The 22,684-nt window shown below is 43.7% G+C and overlaps 1 protein-coding gene across 2 annotated transcripts in view; it reads left to right on the forward strand.

The window, feature by feature from the left end:
- Positions 1–22,684, forward strand: part of AMOTL1 (angiomotin like 1) — a 324,585-nt gene that overhangs the window by 244,439 nt on the left and 57,462 nt on the right. For both annotated transcript variants that reach the window (XM_085621409.1, XM_085621410.1), the window contains 2 exons: positions 17,590–17,734; positions 20,678–20,764. In XM_085621409.1, the coding sequence (XP_085477535.1) occupies positions 17,590–17,734; positions 20,678–20,764 (232 nt within the window). The remainder of the gene's footprint in view (positions 1–17,589; positions 17,735–20,677; positions 20,765–22,684) is intronic.

Genomic DNA, 22,684 nt, shown 5'->3' on the forward strand with positions numbered 1-22,684 from the left:
ACCAAACCTACTACTTGTGTGTGTGTATATATATATATATATATATATATATATATATATATATATATATATATATATATCCAGTTACCGCTGGTGCGTGGAAGACGTGATAGGCATCAGTTGCTCCAAGAACACTCGCGGACACGGACCTTCGTTAAAGTGCTTGTTTTAATTAATTCGTAAGGCTGTCGTCATAACGTTTCGGCTCAGCAGAGCCTTGATCACATGACAACGTCAGTACATAACAAAGATCAATATATAGCCCGAATACAGAGTTCAAAGTGCACTGTTTGATAGCATGTGACCTTAGGTTTCATCAACATAGAGAAAACACTACTACATTCATATAGTGTTGTGCAAAATGCAACAAACAGCTTGATCCCAATATAAAACAGGAAAAAGTTATTTAGATTGTGCAAAATGTCGCTGTAATTCATGATAATTCAGTTTAAGACAATAAATAGATAAATAAGTTAAATAAAAACATACAATCTATTTCAATTACATATATCACCTTTCATGGTAAAGGCATATCCGGTAATCATGGTGTGAATGCCTATTGAACACATACCTATAGCCCTAATCAAGGTCAGATTTTAAGTGCTATCCTAATAAATAATGAATGGTGCAAAAAGATAATTATGGCATGAATGCCAAGAGCATCAATCATCTATGTAATTAACACATTTTTGTGTAGATTAGGATCATCATGTAGGGTACTTCAAATAAATGCTGTCTATATCTAAAAAGAGGGAAAAACCTATGTTAACAATAACGGTCAAGTGCAAAAAAATTTTTTGTATCAATAGATCTCTCATAGTATGTATCAAGGCTAAAAAAAGGATTCATAGATAAATGCTAAAAAGGTTAACGTGCATAAGTTGTGGAAGGGAAAGAAAAAAGAACTAAAAAACATATAACCTATCCAACGTTGGCGTGTAAGGAGACAACATTGGGAAAATTATCTTGAAATATCGCTATTGTCAGAACAAGGAAATCTTGGGTACCGTTAAGCATATCACATTAAAAAAACTGTGATAAAGAGGGAAATACAGTACAATAAATATAAAAAGGAGACATCGGATCACAGCTAGAGCTAAATAGGGTTCATCAGTAATAGAGGATATTCAAATAATTGATTTCATCCATAATCATGTAACTCATTTAAGGTAAACATGTATAAAGATCTTCAGTCGTGTTAAGCCCTTTTGGGTGTTTGGTATCAAGGCGTAATATGTATTGAGTTTCCAGTTTACGGAGTTTCGCTTCCCTATTACCACCTCGTCTGCTCGCATTGATGGCATCAATGACATAAAATTTGAGCTGGCGACTATCACTGTGGTGGGACTCCCTGAAATGTCTGGCAACTGGGTATGTGTTATCTTGATTTGTAATAGCCCTAAGGTGTTGAAGAATTCGTTTATGCACCGGCAATTTGGTGCTGCCCACATACCTCAATGGACACGGGCAGATCAGGATGTAAACTGCGAACTCCGTTTTACAGGTAAGTAACTTCTTGATCTGGTGATCCAAGTTACTAAAGCCGTCCTGATATGATCTAGTGTTCACACCTTGGAGACATGATTTGCATGTTTTACATTTGTAAAAGCCTGTGTTGGATTGTAGCCATGTAGCTCTCTCGATAATTTCAGGATTCGTGTCCACAAGGGAGTCCCTCATCGAGGGAGCTCTACTGAAAGTAAGCGAAGCACGTGTTGGTAATAATGCCCCAATGACTGGATCGTTAAGTACAATGGGCCAATTGTGATTGATGATTTTATAAATGTCTTTATGATGCTTACTGTATCCTGTGATGATTCTGAATGTGTTGTTTTTTTCACATGGAGTGAGAGCTGGGCTTTCAATCACAGTGCTTTGGCTGGGAGCATAGGAGCTCAAAAGCTCCTCCCTAGTGTGCTGCATGGACTTGCTGATAGCACAATCTATGACTTTTTTAGAATAGCCTCTTTCAAGAAATCTAATGCTGCTGGAAAGTTGTGCCGTGATCAAATCAGTAGAATTACTGCATACCCTTCTGATACGCAGCATTTCCCCGTAGGGGATGCTAGCTATCAGATGGGCCGGGTGTGAACTCCTAGCATGTAGTAGTGTATTACCTGCTGTTTTTATATATATATATGTATATATATATATTTATTATTCACTTATAAGGGAGGGCTTGGGGGTCGCCTCCTCCTCAAGCAGTTTTGTTAAAAAATACCTAAACAATGCCTTTTAATGCACTTCCTCTGAAACAGTTATAAGGAGGATTCCAACAGATTTCAGCAGCAAACTCTGAAGTGTGATTTTTATCAGCTGATGCACAGCCTACATGCACGTTTTCATACAAGTGAGCTTAATTTAGCAGGCATTTTACATTTCTTTAATGTAAACTTTGCAGTTATCCATACATTTTGAGTTCCATTTTTCAAATGTCTAAATGACCTTTCAGGTTTTATAAACTAAGCTTGACCTAATTCCTTACCTCAATGAATTTGTTTAGGGAAGGTTTGACCAGAAAATAACATGTTTAGAATTAGTAGTTTTGTGCCTAATTGATTGGAGACATCCTCCGTTTTTCGTGGACATCCAGAGTCCAATTTGCTCTAATAGAAAATAAATATAAAAGTGTATAAAAGTACGTGTGTGTGTGTTTGTGTGCGTGTACCATACATTTTAGCATAAGGGGAATGAATTTAGGTGTGCTTGTGCACATTTGTTTTCCATGGAAAAAACATTGTTTGCTGCTGAAAAAGCAATTTTTCTGCTTCCCCTCCAAATCTGAAGGTGAAACGGTCAGCTTCCTATCCTTCAAGAAGGGAAGTTACTTCATCCCTTAGCCAGTGGCGGCTGGCATCTACGAGGAGGGAGGCGGCTGGGGCGCGTGCAAAATATTATTAAAAATAAATAAATCAAACATACCTAACGTGATGTCCTTGCTCCGGACCTCTTCTTTGCAGGAACTGGAACGGGATGCTGGAACTCCCTTGCCCAATCCTAGCGCTGCTTACTTGCAGCATGTGAGCAGTGCCCTGATTGGAGGTAGTGGTCTCACTTAGCCCTCCACAGCGCACTGGAGGCCTGCACTTACTCTCAATCCAGTTTAAGACAGCTGGGTTGAGAGGTGTAAACTGCGCATGTGTGGCTGGCTGGCTTTCACAAGACGGCCGGACAAAAAAACACACATGTGCACTTAAAACAGTTAATTAGACAGCCCGCCCTCCTCCCTGCGGTATCAGTCAGCAGTGGCCGTGCCCCGTCCGGACACCCTGCGCTGGACGGGGGATGAAAAATAAAATGGTAATGAACTACCATTATGTTTTCATCTTTGGGGGCGATTTTAAGTGGGGTGACGCTTCTCCGCTCCAACGAAGGAGCCGCCCCCAACCCTTAGCTGGTTTAAATTTCCAGCCATTTCCAGTGTGGGAAGGAGTTGTGAATGGCTACAAACCTACATGTTTGTAGCGGTTTGCAAAATTTTTGCAACGCCCACTCCCACTGGTTGAGTGGCATTTACTGCAATGTGTTTCTCCACACTCCTCGGCGAAGACTCCTTTTGTGAATTCTTGGCAGGCTAAGTGGAGGTAGTGTCTGCCGTTTACATACAGTGACAGCTGAAAATACCTGTGTGAATTGAGCCCTAAGTATCGATCCATCTTTTGATGCCTTTGTTGAATGCCTCTGGGCATGACCGTGCCCTGGCTACAATAGTCTTTTATTAGATGAGTGAAATGTGAGGAAAATGTAAGTTAACACGTTTTTAATGTGAATTCTTTATAGAGAGGTGTAGTTAGCTACAGCATTTTGAGCTGCAGTAACCTGTGTTGCAGACCTGTATCACAGAGACGTCACTTCCTTTGGGAAGGTAGCCCAGCTTTCTTTTGTACTACACTGGAGAGCCTTGAGTACTTGTACAGCTGATATAATAAGAATAATGAGAGATCTACTTGCTTTGCAAGGGTTGTTTCAGTTTTACTATAAACCCTTCTTTGGAAGTAATTTCAGTTAGTTTACTACCATTTCAATCTTTTATAGAATATTCAGACCAGTAGAGATTAGTGTTTTAATAGGCTTCAGAATGTTTTTAGGGGCGTAGCTTAGTCAATAATGTTAGGGGGGTGTGAGCCTGAGATTTCCCAACAAGCAACGAGGTGTACCCGAGTTACAAGAGTTGCGTGAACTTGTGCCACTGGACGGTTGTGATGGACCAGGTTAGGGGCGTTAGTTCTCCGTTATTTTGATAAGTAAGGCCGTCCAGCATAGAGCCTCGGGGGGACAGTCTGGACTAGTTCCTTCTCAGAGCAATGTAGGCGGAGCAGCCCAGGAGACAAGTCTAGCATAAGCCCTTACCTACCATCAGGAGACCAGGCTTAGGATGGGCGGCCAGAGCCGGCCTTTTACAAGCCCAGGCCCAGCAGCAGACTACGCTTGGAAGAAGAGCGGAATTGCGGGCAGCGGGCAATGTGAAAGTTGCAAAATAGTGCAAAACGCTCTAGAGTACCAAGCAATGTGAAGTGACATAAAGGCTCCCACAACTAAAACTACATTCAAGGAAGGTTTGAAACTAACTGGACCATAAAACCTGTGTACACTCTTGTGAACTACACAACAGTGAAACAGTGATCCCTCATTGATTCTTACTTTTAATAAAAAATATAGAAATTGTATCACAAATTTAAAGCTTTGTAAATTGTTTACTTTGATGTTAATGCTGAAGGATATTGCAGTTTGTTTCGTTACACTGGAGTGTACAGTTGTCCATTGTTCGGCTTCAAGTGGTTGTAAATTCTTTAGCTATATTTCATTAGTTATGTGGTTTCAAAACCATTCTAAGTGGAAGTAATAGGGCAATATTTTGACTGCCGTCTACCTCTTTCACACACTTTGCCACATGCTAAGTGTGCTCTGCAGAGACCAAGGATTGCATGGGCATGAAGTATGAACACCTTTATAACAGACTGACAGGTACATTGATAAATTCACACAGCCTTCAAATTCACCTCCAGGGCTCTCACTCGTCTCATTAGGAACATTCACCGACAATCGGAACTCGCCAAGATGACTGGAGGCCACTCGGTTCACATAAAAGAGACATATGTTGCATGAAAAAACGACAGAAACACCACATATGGAAAAATCAAATGCTCTTAGGGAATGCAAGATGAAGTTAAAATGCTATGTAAACAGGGACTGCTTCCCTGTTATGGATTATATCAAGGCCTTCTACAGTTGATGTTGGGAATTTAAGTGTTGTTTTTCCTTGGAATGGACAATGAAGTTATCACTCGACTATATGGACACATTCTAAACTTTTTAAGTACTGCCGCATCTAAGACCTGGCAGGACCCGTCCCACTTAATGCCCTACAGCGGGACACTGATGTTGAGTGAGTGATGAGCAGGGGGGGCCATCAAAACAATGCCCTGGACCCCGCCTGCGTATCACACACACATTTGTAGGTCACTGTGCAATTCCAGGCCCCTTCTTACAGGTGGGCGAACTACTGGAATCCCAAGCCTGATACCTGGCTCTGGCTTATCTCCACGTTCTCTTAAACGCTCCCACGCAAAATGAGCTAAGCTTTCATGTGGCATCTGCCTGTCCCCACATTCTATCATCATGCTCCAATAATTACCGCCAAAGCAGTGACCTTTGATGTAAAACGGGCAAGAGAAAGAACCCATCTAGTAGCTTAATTGCACAATGTGTAACCAGAAAACCTGGGATTAATCCCGGCTTCAGCAAAGTGTGTGATCCTAGGCAAATATTTTTATTTCATTTAGTATCCTTTTTCTTTATTATCACATTCAGGAAGTGTGCTGCACAAAACCACTTGTGTTTGATTCAACAGACTATAATTTTGCTCCGCCTGTAATAAGCATCTACGACACATATGGGGTGCACACAGCTGAATAGTATTCAAAGTCGCTAGTGGCATTGTCATCAGGGAGGAGGGAGGTATGAATATTTCTAAGTTTATTTTTTAAAGCTGCCCTTTTAAATAAATGCGTCTCAATATGGTGACATAATCTGAAGTATAAAGGTAAAAAACACCCACATGTTAAAAACATTCTTTGGAAAGCAACTTTAGCATATTTTTTGATGATGCTTGTTGCATGATATGAAGGTCAAATATTTTCATCTCTCAGCTCGTATACATGCTTTCAGAGTCAATCCCGACCCTTGCTTGGTTCTGGCTCCACCCGCCCTGTTAATATGTGGAATGCCCATCTTTACCCAGTCTGCAGCAACAGTGACCTGTCAATTTTGCTTTAGACAGATGATCTGTCTGATACTATTAGACCAAGACCGACTTGGACATTTTTAGGGGTGGGGGGTGGTATCCCACCCTACCCCCTCCAAGAAACTACATCCCTGAATGTTTTGTAGCCTGGTCCTTCTTCTGCAGCCCAAAGCATCTCACCAGCAATTGCAACATGCTGCATGGAAAAGTGCAGGATTCTAAAGCTTTCTGTCCTGGAGTGCCCGTGATGTGCTTGGGAAGAGCATCCCACCAACACTCTGCCGCCTACCTGATGTATGTGGTGTTGCTATAGTCTGTTGAGTAGTGCTGGATCGGTCAGAGTCAGTACACAGCTATATACCAGTCAACTGGTAAACATGTAATATTGGGCCACAGAAAATCAATTACATTTTAAGGGTACTGAGCTTGCAACTGGATATCTGCATTTATCCTGGGCAATGCCTATGCCTAAGCGCCCTACTGCGTACATTACATGCAAACTAAGCCTGATCCAGTGGACCTAAGCGTGGCACACATGTAGCAACATGGAAGCCACCACCAGCCAGCCACATCTTGCTGTGGTAAGGCTCATACGTCCAAGCCAACTGGTACCCACAGTGTGGCACTTACATGTCATTGGGCGGAGCTGCATGCAGAGACAAGAGTGTCCTCCGTAGACTTTGAGTAGTCAATGCAAAATGAACTAAGCTTTCACAATGCTTATGATGTGTCAAGGGCTGTAAGAGGGAAAACCTGATATGGCACCACTGTCTTAGTCCTGTGCAGGTGTGAATGTGGGATGCTGTGTGCGAGTGCAGCCACATCTGCAAAGTTAATAATATATAGAATAGAATAGAATAGAATAGCATTTTATTGCACAATTAATTAAAATCATTGCCATCACAAATACTGAGATACAGAATAAAATGCATGAGCTTCAATATTAAAAGTTTTTAGCATTTACATTAAAAAGGATTAAAACTGATAGTGGTTTTATGAGCTTTATGATTCTATGAGTTTTTCGGAGGCCAAAAAGTCCTTTGCGGCAATCAGAAATGTCAAAAAGCGCGCCGACAACTGTGCTGAGTCACCCTTCAAGCATTCCACCAGGGCATCCTGGCAAGTCCGAATGTTTAAAATGCACCAGATGGGTCGAAGCCAATAAGTTCTTTAAGGGCGCAGGGTCTCGCAAATACATAATATGTGAGTTAAGGTTTCTTCATCTCGCCCACAGGCACTGTGTGGATGAGATTTCCTTGTAGCCTTGTCCATACTTGTATGCCAATAGAGGGATCAAGCCAAATCGTAGCCTCATCAGTCGGCGCTTCATTATTGGCTTTATGGGGAATGACAGATAGTGTGGTAAGCCTCTGCTGTTGTATAGTTTTAAAGCCCAACTTCCATGCTTAATGTTTTTTAAGCTTGTTGCATCGTTGACCTCTGACATTATTTTAGCCTGTTTTATTAAGAGTTTTACTGCCGCCGGTATGGGTATGGGGGCGGCCCATATTTCACAGGCTTCCAGTGTTTCAATAGAATGAGTGAGATAATTGTGCCAGGTTGATCCGGGTTTATTTATCATTAGCCTGATGTAAGTTTTTCAATGAGTTCTCCCATGCTTGTTTGGCCTTTAGACAGAATGCTATGAATCGTGCTTTAAGTATCAACTTTTGAGATGTCAAGTTGAATTCCTCACGGATTTGCACATGCGAAGTGGAAGAGGGTAAAAGAAAAACTTTACGGAAGCAGGCAGATTGTGCTCTGTCCAGCCACGATGACATCTTGTCTTTAAAGACAATCGCGCCATGGGAAACGGACGGCAGGAAGTTTGCCCCCATTGATTGGATTAAAGGTGTGAGGTCAGGTGAGCACATAGATTTCCTTGCTCTACAGAAGGCGACCTCCAAGGATTGTGCCAGCCTGTGCATTACTATGATGTGTGTGGACTGCCTTCCTTTATGGTCGATCCATACCCCAAGGTACTTATAAATTGAGACTGTCTCGATGGATTTACCGTCGACTTGCCATAAACCTCTTCTCTTCGTTTGCCTAGAGATTATCATCGTCTTTGTTTTTTTCGTGTTTATTTTCAATTTGTTGGCTTTGCGATATGACGACAATGCAGTTAGAAGTCGCTGTAGGCCAATCGGAGTTTGATCTAACAGGATGGTGTCGTCTGCGTATTGCAATGATTGGATTTTAAATCCAGCGAGTTTAGGAGGGAATGCTCGAGCCTGTGCCAAGAAATCAGGAAGGTCAGCTAAATACAAATTAAAAGGCATTGGGGCCAGTATACAGCCTTGTTTTAGGCCCTTGTTTGTTTTTATCTTCTTGGTTGTTGACCAGTTGGCAGACACTCTGATTTTGAGCCAGGTTTCAGAGTATAGAGCCACTAACGCTTTTAATAGTGAGTTGTTAATGCCCCAGTTTTTTAATTTCGTCCACAGTCTTGAACGGTCCACGTTATCAAATATATATTAATATTATATACAAATGTATTCATTTAAAATGTCACACAAGTTTCTGATGGATTTTTCCTCCTGCACAAACCTTACCTTAGAATATCACTCCTTGTGCCAGATTGGTCCGGAAACCTATCCCCAGCAATAGCGGTCCTGTGCTGCTGTCCGTGCTATGCGGCTTCAGCCATGACCGTGCCCACTAGATGTACTGACAGAGTATATCAATCGCCATCTAGCACGCTGATGTAGGTTCTTTCCTAATTTTTCAACACAGGTACGAAGTCCTTCCAGTGCTTCAGTGACAAAATTCCTCAGCATTGTGACAGCATCTAAGTCTAAACTTTACAGATGTAACAAAAAATGGCCTTCTCAGATCCCCATGATTTCTGCATGTGGTGTCTGGTCTCAAAATATGGCACCACAGTCTGTGAATACTGTTCATTAATGCACCTGAAAGCTATCAGGAAGCCACAGTAATTTGGCCAAGACCTGCTGAAGCGTCCCCCTTTTATTTTCAGTTGAGTCTCCTGTCAGGGATCGATCTGCCGAGGTCCTTTCCACTAAAAAGCATGAAACATGCCATAGGAAGGAGAAGCCCTCCTCTTCCTCAAGGAAGCGGTCCCACTCCAAGAGCCGCTTGACGTCTCAATTCTGTTCTCTGACACCAGCCTCTTACTAAAGAATTCCTGCCTCGATTGTCCCACCATGTGCAGGACGACGTAACGCAGCGAGTTATGCTGGATTTGTTCAGGATGGTACCCTCTGGTGGCACCACCAGAGTGAGCCTGAGCCTATTTCTGCAGGCTTTGTGACTTGGCGCCATGGAAGCACCTATTGACTCCTCTTCTCCACATTCTCCAGCCCCAGTGCCTAAGAAGAAGTTGAAACCTGCCAAAGCACAGTCACCTTCGACATTGACGGCACACTCTAAGCCAATAAGGTGATGCCATCACAGCCAGCTGATATTATTTGACTGGCAAACAGTCACCGCATATTTTAAAGATGTGCCCTTGGCACAGCACCTTCCCAATCCATAGCCTTGCTTTGGTGAGAAAACTGAATCCAGTCCCAAACCGATTACTACGCCTGATGAGGATTATGGCCACACAATAGACTGACTTGGAGACTGATATACCCCTCTCCTGTATAACATGAATGCTGGCATATATCTTGATTTACAGAATGCAAGTGGCTTGTTTATCTCTTACCCCTCTGGCTTTCTTCAGAGGAAGTTGTGTCATCCACTATGGTGGTACAAAAAGCAGCAGCCCACTGCTGAGGCAAAATCTAACATTTTGATGGAAATGTTGCAAGCATCCTTCAGAGTTACGGAGTCCCTACCCCCTTCAGCGAGGCTCTTCTGAAAAAAATGTGGTTGTGTGGGAGAAAACCTTTTTAGGCCCACCAGTCCATAGACAAATAGCCAGATGACATATACCTGCTCCAGGTGACTCTGCATTTATGTCGGCACATCTTTCACCAGAATTTTTTGTGGGCCAAGTTTCTTCCTCAGAAACTGAACCCAAATGTCTTTCCTATGGCACCATCTGATAGAGACAAAATAATTGGACTCTATGGGCGTTAAAGTCTTTGCTCTGGAAACCTCCACCTTGATATGGCGAGTGCCACTGACCTCCTGGACTGCTATATCCATGCCCTATGTGAACTGGCAAAATGTATTCATGAACTAACTAAACCACATTCATTTTCCCATCTGGTCAACAGTGGGTTGGATGCATCCAACCAAATCCTGAAGTGTTGACTAAACTCAGTGGACCCCATGTCCCAGTGAGTGGACACAGCTGTCTCCCTTCAGCGCCATGCATGGTTGGGCTTCTCAGAAGATGTCAAAATTACACTCATGGACATGCCCTTCTGGCTGATCGGAGAGAACAATTACTTCTACTTGGAGGACTTCAAAAATATCAAAGCTGCTGTTCACCTGGCCTCTTCATCAAAGCAATTGAACATTTCGAGGCTATCCCAGGACATGATCCTCATGGTACTACCAACCTTCTCAGCTGCTACAAGCACCTCAACAGATGAATTACTACTTTCAGGGCTGGGGTGTGTCAAAGGGACTCCCATCACCAGCAGCATATCCTATCCTCACCATTCTCTACCGGTTCTGCTACCTCAAAATCTCTGACGCCATCCTATCCTTTCACCACCAACTTCTGGTGGGGGTGGTCTCCCACTTTTCTGCCAAGTGGGTCATCCAACTAATCCACAAGGTTTTTGCCCACCTCTTTCTCTCCTCCCCCGGTCTGTCCAACCTCCACCAGGATGTTCTCTTTGGCACACACCTCGTGTTTTGAGGTAAAAGTCCTGGAGCCACAGAGGTAGTACCTCTGGAAGAAAGAGGCAATACTTTTACTCACTTTACTTTAAGTCAAAGGTCAGTTACTCATGATTATCTGGTGGTCCATATGGCTAGGAAGATAGAGAAATCCCAGAGTGCAGGGGACGCACCCCCTCCAGATCGGGAGATCAAGAAAATAGATGCTGCTGGCAAGCGTGCTGCAGCACAATCTGCCACATAATGGCACATTGCCAACTGCGTGGAATTACTCTCCGGTATGATCACACCCAGTGGGACCAGATGGAGGATCTTATCCAAAATCTCACAGAGCAACACCGCAAGCGGGGGCAAGAGTTGGTAACAGAGGGGAATATTATCTCCAACACCAACATCCTGTGCGCTCCCTGCCAAGTGCCATGCAGTAGGAGTCGGATTAATGCATTTCAGTGCTTTTTCCTGCATACCCACTCTGAAATCCATTAGTCACGCAATAAAACCTTTCCCATTGCTTTCGGTTCAAGGATAAGCTCAAATGGTATATCCCGGGGAGGACTCTATGATCAGTGTCAGCTATGAACCTTGTAGTCCCTCCCTTCAGGAGAACAACCTGGGGTGGGAAGAGCTTCTTTAGTACCACAGCTTTGATCTGGAATAGCCTACCCTTGGAACTCAAAGCTGCTCCCTCGCTATCTATTTTTAGAAAAGCCTTGAAAACCTGGCTCTTCTTTCAGGATTAGGAGCGGTATTTGTCCCGTAAGGTATCGAGAGTCTCCACGAGGTTAACCAATTCTGTAGCTGTACCCGTGTCTTTACCACCAAGACCCCATGGCAGGATTTTGCGCTTTACAAATTTCTCATTCATTCATTGCTCGAGGCTCTCTTTGGCTGTGTATTTGAAGTCTGTGTAAGCTCCCAGCTTAAAATGCTGCGTGCCCCCGGCGGTCAGAGAGATCAGGTTCAAGAAGAAGTAAGATCGCAACGGACATGCACAGGGTTTGTTGTGATAAATGTGTGACTGGAAGCTTACGCAAGCCCCCTCATAGCTTGGTGTTTTGTGATAGGGCCTACAGCACTTAAGTAAAAAAAAAAACACACTTTCTTTCAGTGGTGCTGGTCAGAGACTCGCTAGATCTTCCCTGCCTGGGACACCCAGAGTGGTGGCCCTAGTTGGATAATGAGACAAGTGAGAGAGAGACCTCCCGCCTCCTTCACATGAAGTAGCAGCTTGCATGGAAAGGGAGTTATTGCCACATTTGTGCTCCAGTCATTCATAACTGAAAGCCAAACAAAGTTCTAATATACAGGCAGTTTGACATTAATAAAGCCCTAATAAACTGCCAGCATGTCAGACATCTGTCAGACGTCTAAAATAATCAAGAGATATTTTTCACTATTTTCCACAGTAGAATGTAGTTTGCATGATGCATTATAGGACTACTACTCATTGTAGCAGATCAGTCCATGTGAGCAAGCTACCTTCTTTCAGCTGGCATTTCCTTTGATAACCTGCTGCATTCTGGGAACTGTAGTCTTGGTTAACTCATACTGAAAAGAATGAGCACACCTGATTCCGGTTAATCAAACATTAGGAATAGGCTCACAGTGGCCTGGCAACAGACAACCAAAACACGCCTTAACTGAGCCTCAAATTGATTACATTTCTTACAGAGATTATTGGTCAAAGACCATTTTCACGAGTTTGGTAGCATTAAATGAAGATGCTGTCTCCTTTTATATTTACTGATTAGAAGAGTTTTGACAAATATTCTTGCCAGAGATCTGTGGATATATGTTCAGAGCTCAAAGTGTAAACTGTGCCTCTTGGAGATGTTCACAGATTCTAATAATGGCAAAGATTGCTCCTTTACTGGCTATGAATTATTGGACAGACTTCAACTGTTCAAAGCTCATCCCTACTGGCATCAAGTAAGGATACCTAATGGGCTACCGAAAGGACACAACATGATGTGCCGCTTGCATAGGCATTTCAGGAACATGAGTGTGGTTTTAAGGACATTTTAAACTATTAAATTGCAAAAATGTGTGGGTGATTTCTAAAGTTTCTCTCATTCATGAACGTCTATGCCTTGTTCTACTTATGATAGAGTCGCTCACAGTGTCACCTATAAGGCATTGAAATGTCACACATAAATACACTGATATCAGGCAAATGTTACATGTGCACACCGAAACTTTAGCTGCTATGGACCCGGCTGCTTGCGGCATTAATTCCAGGCACCTTCTATGCCGCAATGCATGGATACGTGTCTCCGGTATAACTGGAGATACAATAACACCTTCTTGATGTACCCTTTGATGGCAAGCATATTTTTGTCCCTCAGGTCGGCGAGATGCTTGAAAAAATCAAGAAGGACAAGGATACAGCTAAGGCCGTGGGTGCTCTGCAGACTCCTACTGCCCCTGGCTCCTTTCGACGTCCACAGTACAGTGGTATAGCCAGGACCGTTGCCACGCCTGAGACTCCCACCACCTACACCAGACAACAGTAGAAGACCGCTTCATGAGGTTACTACAGAGGAGAGTACAGAGGGAAAAGTGGTAAGGGTAGAGGCAAAGGAACAGCTCCTAAAAGGGCTACCGCCCTAAAACAGTGATGCTCTCCGCCCTCCCTCCGACCATCCAACACCTGTCGGGGGCAGAGTGCTGAGGATTCTAACTCATAGGGAGGCAATTACCTCTGTCCGATGTGTTCTAGACATCATATGTGAGGGGTATTGTTTAGAACTCACCCAAATGCCACCCTACATCCCCCCCCCCCACAGCCACAGGTTGCCCACAGAACACCTGCATCTGCTACAAGTGTAGATGCATGCACTACTTGCCGAAGGGGCTATGGAACCAGAGCAGCCACTACATTGCGGCAAAGAGGTGTACGTTCTGTACTTTTTCATTCTCAAGAAAGATGGCTCTCTCAGGCCTATTCTTGACCTCTGCCCCCCCAACAGATACATCTTGTTGGAACACTTCCAAATGGTCGCTCTTCAGGATGTCATCCCTCTGTTGCGGCAAGGCGACTTCATGACAGCCCTCGACTTAGAGGACGCCTACTTCCATATTCCCATTCCTCCCACCCATTGAAGATTCCTGTGGTTTGTGGAAGCCTGACAAGGTGCTGTCACCTTCAACACTGATGGCACCCTCTATGCCAATAAGGCAGTGCCTTCAAAGTCAGCTGTCATTATTTGACTGGCAAACAAAATGTCACCGTATATTTTAAAGATGTACCCTTCGCACAGCACCTTCCCGGTCTATAGCCTTGCTAAGGTGAAAAAACGGAAACCTCATACTATGCCTAATTAGAATTATTGTCACATGAAAGAATTTGACTTGGAGACCGATATTCTCCTTCTCCTGTATAACACTAATGCTGCCATATATCTTGGTTTACAAAATGCAAGTGGCTTGTTTATCTCTTAACGCTTTAGCTTTCTTCAGAGGAAGTTGGTCATTCACTATGGTGGTACAAAAAGCAGCAGCCCTCCGCTTAGGCACAATCTAACATTTTGATGGGAATGTTGCAACCATCCTTAAGAGCTACGGAGCCCCTGTTCCCCTTCGGTGTGGCTCTTCTGAAACATTTTTTGAGTGTGTGGGAGAAAACATTTTTGGGCCCCGGCTGTCCATTGACAAATAACCAGATGATATAGACCTGGCCCAGGTGACTGGACATTTGTCGGCACTCCGTTTACAGTATTATCAGTTCAGGGTGCTGCCCTTCGGGGTCGCGACAGCCCCCAAAGTCGTCACCAAGTGTCTAGCCATGGTAGCCACACACTTCAGATGGGGTGGCATGCACGTGTTCCCTTACTTTGACGACTGGCTGGTCAAGAGCGCCACACAGCAGCAATGTCTGGCACACACGCAGACAACCTTAAACCTTCGCAGGTTCGGCTTTATGATAAATATAGCCAAATACCACCTTCAGGCCCTTCAGGTACAACCCTTCCTAAGGGCTACTCTATACTCAAGGGAGGGGAAGCCATGAATTGAAGCACTTTGTGCAATGTTACCTCCCAAATCATATCAATCCCCTCACCCCGTCCTTACAAGACACTGTCTATTACCTCCTTCACCTTCAACAGTCGCCTCCATTTGGCTTCTGTGACTGCTTACCTACAGAATAGGCAGCACACTTCGCTTTTCAGAATACAAGGCATTAGGCCTTCATTTAAAGCCTTAAGTAGGTTATCCTACCCTGTACCGCCTCCTGCACAGGTGCGGAATCTTAACATTGTCCTAACCAGGCTCATGGGCCCTCCTTTTGAGCCCCTTCACTCCTGCAGTTTTAGTTTCTATCATGGAAGCGAGCCTTCTTTGTAGCGATCCCTTCCCTCAGTGAGGTACATGCTCTCACCTTAGAGGAGCCTTTCTTCCAAGTCCATCCAGTGCAAATTGCGACCTACCCCATTAATATACATGAATAAGGTCTATTTGCGACCCATTAGGAATCACTTAAGAAACTCAGAAGAGTTTCATACATTAGGAATAGTGATTTCCTAATTGTGATTCACAGGAAATTGCAATTAGGACATCTCTGTTCCCTAATCTTCGTACACTGGCGTTTAGTGTCCTCCTCCAAACCACATAAAGGGTGTGCTATTTCAAAAGTAGAAATTGCTCGTTGGCTTGTCAAGTGTATCAAAACTTGCTATACTAGAGCTAATAGATCCCTGCCTGTCCCTTTCAGACCCCATTCTGAATGCAAGAAAGTGGCTTCTGTGGCCTTCTAAGGGAACATACCACTCGCTGCATCTCTAAAGCAGCTATTTGGTCCGCTCCTCACACTTTTACTTAATATTACTGTGTGTATGTCCCTAGCTAGGCAACAAGCTAGAGTTGGTCAAGCTGTTTTGCACACAATATTTCAATCTTCTGGAACAGCTTCAGGCTGAGTACAAATAGCATGTCTTACAATGATTTATACAACAGTCTCTTACAGTACCAAGTCTCGGGGCTCCGTATTGTGGCCTGATGCGCAGCCCTGGTAAACATCGAGCCCAAATTACTGCACCAGTGGACTCCACCCCCAAGGGCCGCTGCTCATCCCTCCGTATATGTGAGGCGGCCAGACAAAGTGGAATTCAAAGGGCCCTCCACCAAATTTTGCAGGATTTTGGATTATGCCACTGGATGAGTCCAAATGTATATTGTTTTGCTGCTGTATATATGCTTGTCAGGACAGCATCACATGTAAACCTACTGACTCTTCATCGGAAGTTGACTTCATCACATTCTTATTTTCTGTCTGTAGTCTCTAAGCCCAAGATCCATTTTTTGGGAAATCATTTTTTTTTTCCTTATACCCATAAATATGTTTAAATAGCAAATTGGATATGTAGTCTACCTGTCAGTGTTCATGCAAGGATATTCGCTGCACTGGATCTAGACACCTTTTGGTTCCCATATAACCGGCAAAGGAGCAATGCAAAGGAGCAATGCATAGGAGCAATGGTTCTCGAATGGCCAGGAAGTGAGTTGCTCTGAAGTTGGTCATCAGCTGTTGGGAGATTTAGTAAAACTCGTTTCTTCCCTTTTCCATAATGAATCCCACAGTAATAGAGGTCGGGCCAATCGGAAATCTTCTAAAAACTGGAGACTCGCCTCAAAATGAGTAAAATTCCATGGCTGCTATACGTTAATACTGTTCTAGAAAAGATATATAAAACATCAGTATGGAGAGAAACGTCCAAAACTTTGATCTACTCTAAGAAAGAAATTAGAGACATCTTTTTTAAACAGGATAGATCTAAGGTTATTGACTGTAAAGAACAAACCTATTGTGGCTCAGTATATATCGTATAGCAGCGATATAACTAATAACTATTTGTCACCTATGCACAGCATGGCTTTGTATTAACGAGATTTAGATGTGACATTGTTCATTTTCTTGTAGCTTTTCCTACTATGCGGTTCCAACCGCCTCCAGATGTTATATGTTCATGCGACAATAGAAGTAAACAGAGCACATTGCATTTTATGCTGTTTTGTAAATGTTATAAGGCTTTTAGATGTTTTTATTTAAAGCCACTAGTTATTACTTATGACATCAGGTCATATAATGAGGCTTTGACATTCTTGGTAAGATTAGGTGACCCCCTGACTTGTTATAGTGTGGCCTTGTTTATTATGAAAGCAATTAATAAGAGGAAAAGTAGGAGTATTAATTTGATATGGTTTTAAACACGATTAGTTTTATAAGTGATCATTTTATGTGTAAGAATTATGAATTACCTCAATGATGTATAAGTATGGACGTTATGGTCAATACATATGTATAAGTTGCAATGTTTTTATAATAGGATTGTATTGGTTCTATTTTTATAATGACTGTTCTTTTATGGCTATCTTCAGATAGTCGAATAAAGACGAATGAATGAATTAATGAATGTTGGGAGATTGTTGCCTGCACTCTTTGTTTGATGAACTGGAAAATATTGACAAGTTTTTGATAAGAATGGGGAGGGGATGAAGTGGGGGGGGGACGGAAATTGCTGGTAACTCTTCAGCATAATTTTAGATTGTTATTAATTTCTATCTTAACAACGTTGCATGTCTTTTAGTTTGAAATGGAAATTCAGAGGATCTCTGAAGCTTACGAAAGCCTGGTCAAGTCCACAACCAAGAGAGAAGCTCTGGACAAAGCTATGAGGAACAAGCTAGAAGGAGAAATTAGGAGGCTGCACGATTTCAACCGCGACCTCAGAGGTAAAGTTGCCACATGCCTGGATATTAAGCCTCTCCAAACTACCTGGCAAGTTGGTATGGGTTTGGTGATGGTTTTTCCCCCCAAAATTTACAGTGTCCGGTAAAAGTAATTGATATCTCTTAAGGCAAGTATGCCTCGTAGAGCAGTTTATCAAACATTTAAAAATGAATAATTGATGCAGAACCACCAGCCTCTACTGGATCATCCTATGGAATTAGCACAAGCCTTCTTACTTTGCAGGGTATTTAAGCTTTTCTGTGGCAGTGCTTAATTTGAGCCAGTGGTTTCCGGTGTTCGGCACCGTCACGTATTTGTAAACACCAGCACTTGTAACACTCTGCCACAAGATGACGCTGTCTAATTTAGAAAGCACAACAAGTTAATTAATAATTCAATATACATTAAAAATTACAATTACCTGCGGCCCAAGTCATTCTTATAGCTTCTGGAGCCTGGAATAGTTGGTTAGTAGTTGTGTTTTTACTATAATTGGCAGCAGTGGCAGAAGCAACGTGTGGTGCAAGCTGCAGCAGCCTACTGACGAAAGCCCTGGCACTTAAGTGTTTTTTTTACAAATGAAGCACTGTCCTGTGGTACTTCATATGTTGCTGCTGATTACACAGGGACATGTAGAACTGCAACAAAGGCAATTACTAGACATTCTTGTGGAGTCAGAAGCCATGTACTGACCCCACAGGGACATCTCGTCCTGGCCTATGGCAGTGCATCCATTATGTGTTTTTGTGCACGCAGTGGAGGGGGGAGAATAGTCCCCCAAATGACGTATTTTGCAGTGGAGGCGCACCCACACCACAGTTTTTCCCATTTGTTTTTTTTAAACCCCAACACTCCATAAAAAGACTTCTCCACTACTTGCTTTTTTCTGCAAGGTCGCACAGGCCCCCCCCCCCCCCCTGATTGTTGTCCTGTTCCCACCCAGTGGGGGTGGGCGCCCCTTGCAGAATATTTTCTGTCTTCTTTTACAGGGACGCAGAGACTGTAATGGGATCCGGGAGAGGCAGTCCCTGCAGAGTTGCTTGTACTTTGTTTTCCTTTAAACTGGCCATCACACTGCAAGATGAACAGCTTTCCTCAGGCAATCCTTAGCCTCCCACTTCATGGAACGCTGGACCACTAGCGTCTGCGCATCCATGAGTGGACAGGATGGATGAGAGCTGCCCCAGCTGGCAGAATGGACCACACTGATGCATCACAGCTCAGCGAAAAGCTGAAGAGAAGCCTGAACAATTGCTCCTCACTGGTTCCCACATTGGCTCCCTCCCCCTCCCCGATTCCTGGGCTCGCCAGGAAAGAAATAGAGGGCAGCACCTTTTTTGAGAGTCAGGGGCACTTGGTTTTAAGGATCTTCGGTCCCTCAGTCTCTGAGAGAGGTTCGAAAGATCAGTTGTTTTGCGTACTCTATGGGCCTATATTTCAGTGACTCGCAAGCCTGTTTATACCATTCATTTGATATTTCACGTTAAATGTGTACAGGCAAATTGAAATGTTTTCTAAAAAAAAAAAAAAAAAAAACGAATCTGCAAGCTTGGCTAACATGGCTGCTGGTTCTCAAACCATGAATCACTCTTTTGACTTTTTGGCCGCAAAAGTTTTCGTTTCTCAACGTAATCAAAGCACCAGATCAATATATCAAGAACCATCCAAGCCATTTATCACACTTAATAACAGGTGGAGCAAAAATGTTAAGTCCACCTGGGCCAATCAGATTAGAGAGCCTCTCAACCGTTCAGTATTTAGATGTTCTAGAACCTGCTTTTTTGTGTCTTAGGCAATCCGATTTCTTTTTTATTCAAATGTTGCTACTGGGGACTCTTTCAATAACTGAATTGTCAATATAGTCTTTTCCCCTTAGTTCAACACATATTGTTCAGATTTTCACCAGCTCTCTAAAGGAACTCATTTTGAACTCTGATCTCCTTTCTTGCCAGGTTTGATTCCCATATGTCCTGCAGTTTTTTCTGTTGAGCTTTGTGCCTGTGGGACTGCGCATAGCAAATCCAAGCTGTGCTCCTCTCTATACTTTTTGCCTCATTTAAACAATCTGCACCAAACCTGGCAACTAATTTGAAGATAGTCGAGCACTTTTCTTGGAATCTTTAATGCACGTTTCTCAGACTGAGCCACAGTTTTATAGCCTTAAAAATACACTGTTTGCTTTGAATGTATTTATGTATGCATAGGGTATTTCTCAAGCGCAAACCTAGCCAGAAGGCAGCGGGGTTCTGTACATGGTCAAAGGCAAGCTTGAAGTTGACGAGATGTAGAACAGGAAGCTGAGTTGTGGTCGGTTGTTTAGTGCATCTCAACCATAACTTTAGAGTCGTTTTCGCCAACTGTTCTGTAAGTCGAGTACCTAAAATCAGAAGCAGTGAACTTTTTTTATCTGGCAATATCCTGATGTTAACTATATCATTGTATTATAATGGCGACGAGTGTAAAAAGACTCGAGGAAAACAGCAATTCATGAACCTGAACAATGTGTCATTGATGGCTGTTTACGCCTGGCAGATTTACAGAGGCACAAGAAACTCCCTACACCTTATTCCAACTAGAGCAGTATCTTCATTTTCTTTGGAGACAGGATTAATTTGTGTATATTCATTTATAGTTCTGGTATGGGCTGTGTTAAAACAATTATTCATCATACCCATGTAGAAATGTAACTACTACATTTCAATGTTTGTAAGTGGGTTGCTGGACTGACCAACCACCTACTACTGATGGAAAAGGAGAAAGGCGGGCTTGTCTGTTTGGGAATCTGTGGACCAGCACAGCCTCGTTTCTTCATAGACCAGTCATTTTCACCCAATCTATTTATACCTCTTTGTTGGGATATATTTGATCTCGTGCTGTGTTGCTGTTGGCCCGCTTCTCTTTTACACAGTACTTATATTTTGAAAATGTTTCCTGTTTCTTTCTAGAGCGCCTTGAGACTGCCAGCAGGCAGCTTGCCAGGCGGGAATACGAGGGGCACGAAGAGGGGGCCCAGGAGCAGTATGCGTCTCAGAGTGAGTACTACATTCTTGTGCTCTTGCTTTTAAAAATGTAACTCGGTTATCGTATAAATTGTGCGGTAGATGAAGTAATTTTGTAAAAGTTAATTCGACTCTGCAGAGTAACGTAGGTGTATAAATTGAGATGCAGTGTGCTATTTCTTTTTTTACTACTTGTGAAACAGAATCCCTATGGTATATCAGACAAAAGAGCGACTTATAATTACTTGTTTTTCATACTACTTTCGTATTGTTTCTGAGTGATGTAAATACCTGGTATTGTTACAAACCAGTTTCATGGCGGTTGATTTACCAACCTCATAAGGATGGATGGCTGAATTGGCCTTGCCAGGATCTCATGACTTTCCGCTCACAGTAGATTTCAGAGTTGAGCACTGTTTAATGCTTTTTTAATGGGCTGTTAATACACTGTGAGAGACCAGCAGTTGTCCGCATCCCTCCTAGAGCATATCTTTGCCACTTCTCTCCTTGTATTAAGGCCCGTAGTTATATGGTGTCCACCGTGTTCTTTTACTCGTTCGTGAGCTCCATTCTGTTGCGTATTATTGAACGTAAAGGCTTCACTTTTCAGATGATGTTGTTCACTGAGTGGCGTCACTAGGAGGGTGCGGGGGGTGCAGACCGCACCGGGTGACACCATCACATGGGGTGACACCTTGACACCAAAATGCTAAATAATGGGACCCCCGCCCCGCCCGTGGACCAGCCTGCATGGGGGAGCCCCGCGCCCGGAGCCCAGGCAGGGACAGATTGGATACAAATGGAACGAGGAGCATGCGGAGTAACCGGTCGCCATGGGGGTCCGTGGGGGGCTAAGAAAATACTGGTAAAGACTGGAGAGAGATAAAAAGGCGGCACCACTAGTACAGTAAATGGGGTCCCCGGGTAAGGGCACAGGTGTGACAAGGAGGGAAGGTGTAAGGTCTGTGCCACGAATTCACGGTGGGACACGAGGCACCCCGCAGACACGGTACAGAGTGACGGCTGATCTGACGGATGCCCCCTCCCCGCCCCACAGATGCACCCCCCCCTTGTCCTTGGGAGCGCGGCACCCTGTCCTGGGGTGACACCATGAGTTACCGCACTGAGTGACACCAACCCTAGTGACGCCGCTGTGTTCACTGTGTGTGTTTCACACTTCACTCCATCTGCCATTACTTTCTGGAGTAGGACATTGAAGAACGAAATTGTTGCACCTCTGGGGTCAATGTGTGACTCTATATTCAGGTCGTTATTGTTGTCCCACAAAAATAGTGCTCCCATTGCAGCGCCAACCACTACATTGTAAAGATAAGTATGTATTTACTATCCTTAACTCCACATCTACGTAAGCTACACTGACTTTGCAATGTAGCAGTTAGGCCTCTGTAGTACATGCACTATTTTTGTCATGAGATAGATCTCATGCAGTATAGTGAGGAAATGTCGTTGAGAGGCCTTCCGCGCTCCAAGAGTGTCAGCAGACCCCTGATCATCTATCATTCCTAGTTAAACCATCAATACCAGGGGTGGGACCATTCCATTGGGTGGCAACATCCACAGTAGTCTACTCTACTTGAGCTGACCCTAAGGTGCTGGACTGGCCTAACTGCGGGATTCCCCTGGGCTATCCTTGGGGCATAAGCTGAGAAATATCCCTGTGGTACCCTGGGACCAAACACCGGGGTTTATCCGGGCTGTCCTTGGGTCATAAGATGAGAGATATCCCTGAGGTACGCATGGTACCCAACAATGGGGTTCCCCCGGGCTCTCCTTGGGTCATAAGATGAGAACTATCCCTGAAGTAACCATGGGACCTAGCACCGGGGTATCCCCGGGCTATCCTTGGTGCATAAGAGGAGAAATATACCTGAGGTACCCTTGGGATCTAACACTTTACATCTGCCTGAGCTCACCGCTGAGCCGGAGCCAGCC

Source organism: Triturus cristatus, chromosome 8 (assembly GCF_964204655.1).
Source record: "Triturus cristatus chromosome 8, aTriCri1.1, whole genome shotgun sequence".
NCBI classification, from domain to species: Eukaryota; Metazoa; Chordata; class Amphibia; order Caudata; family Salamandridae; genus Triturus; species Triturus cristatus.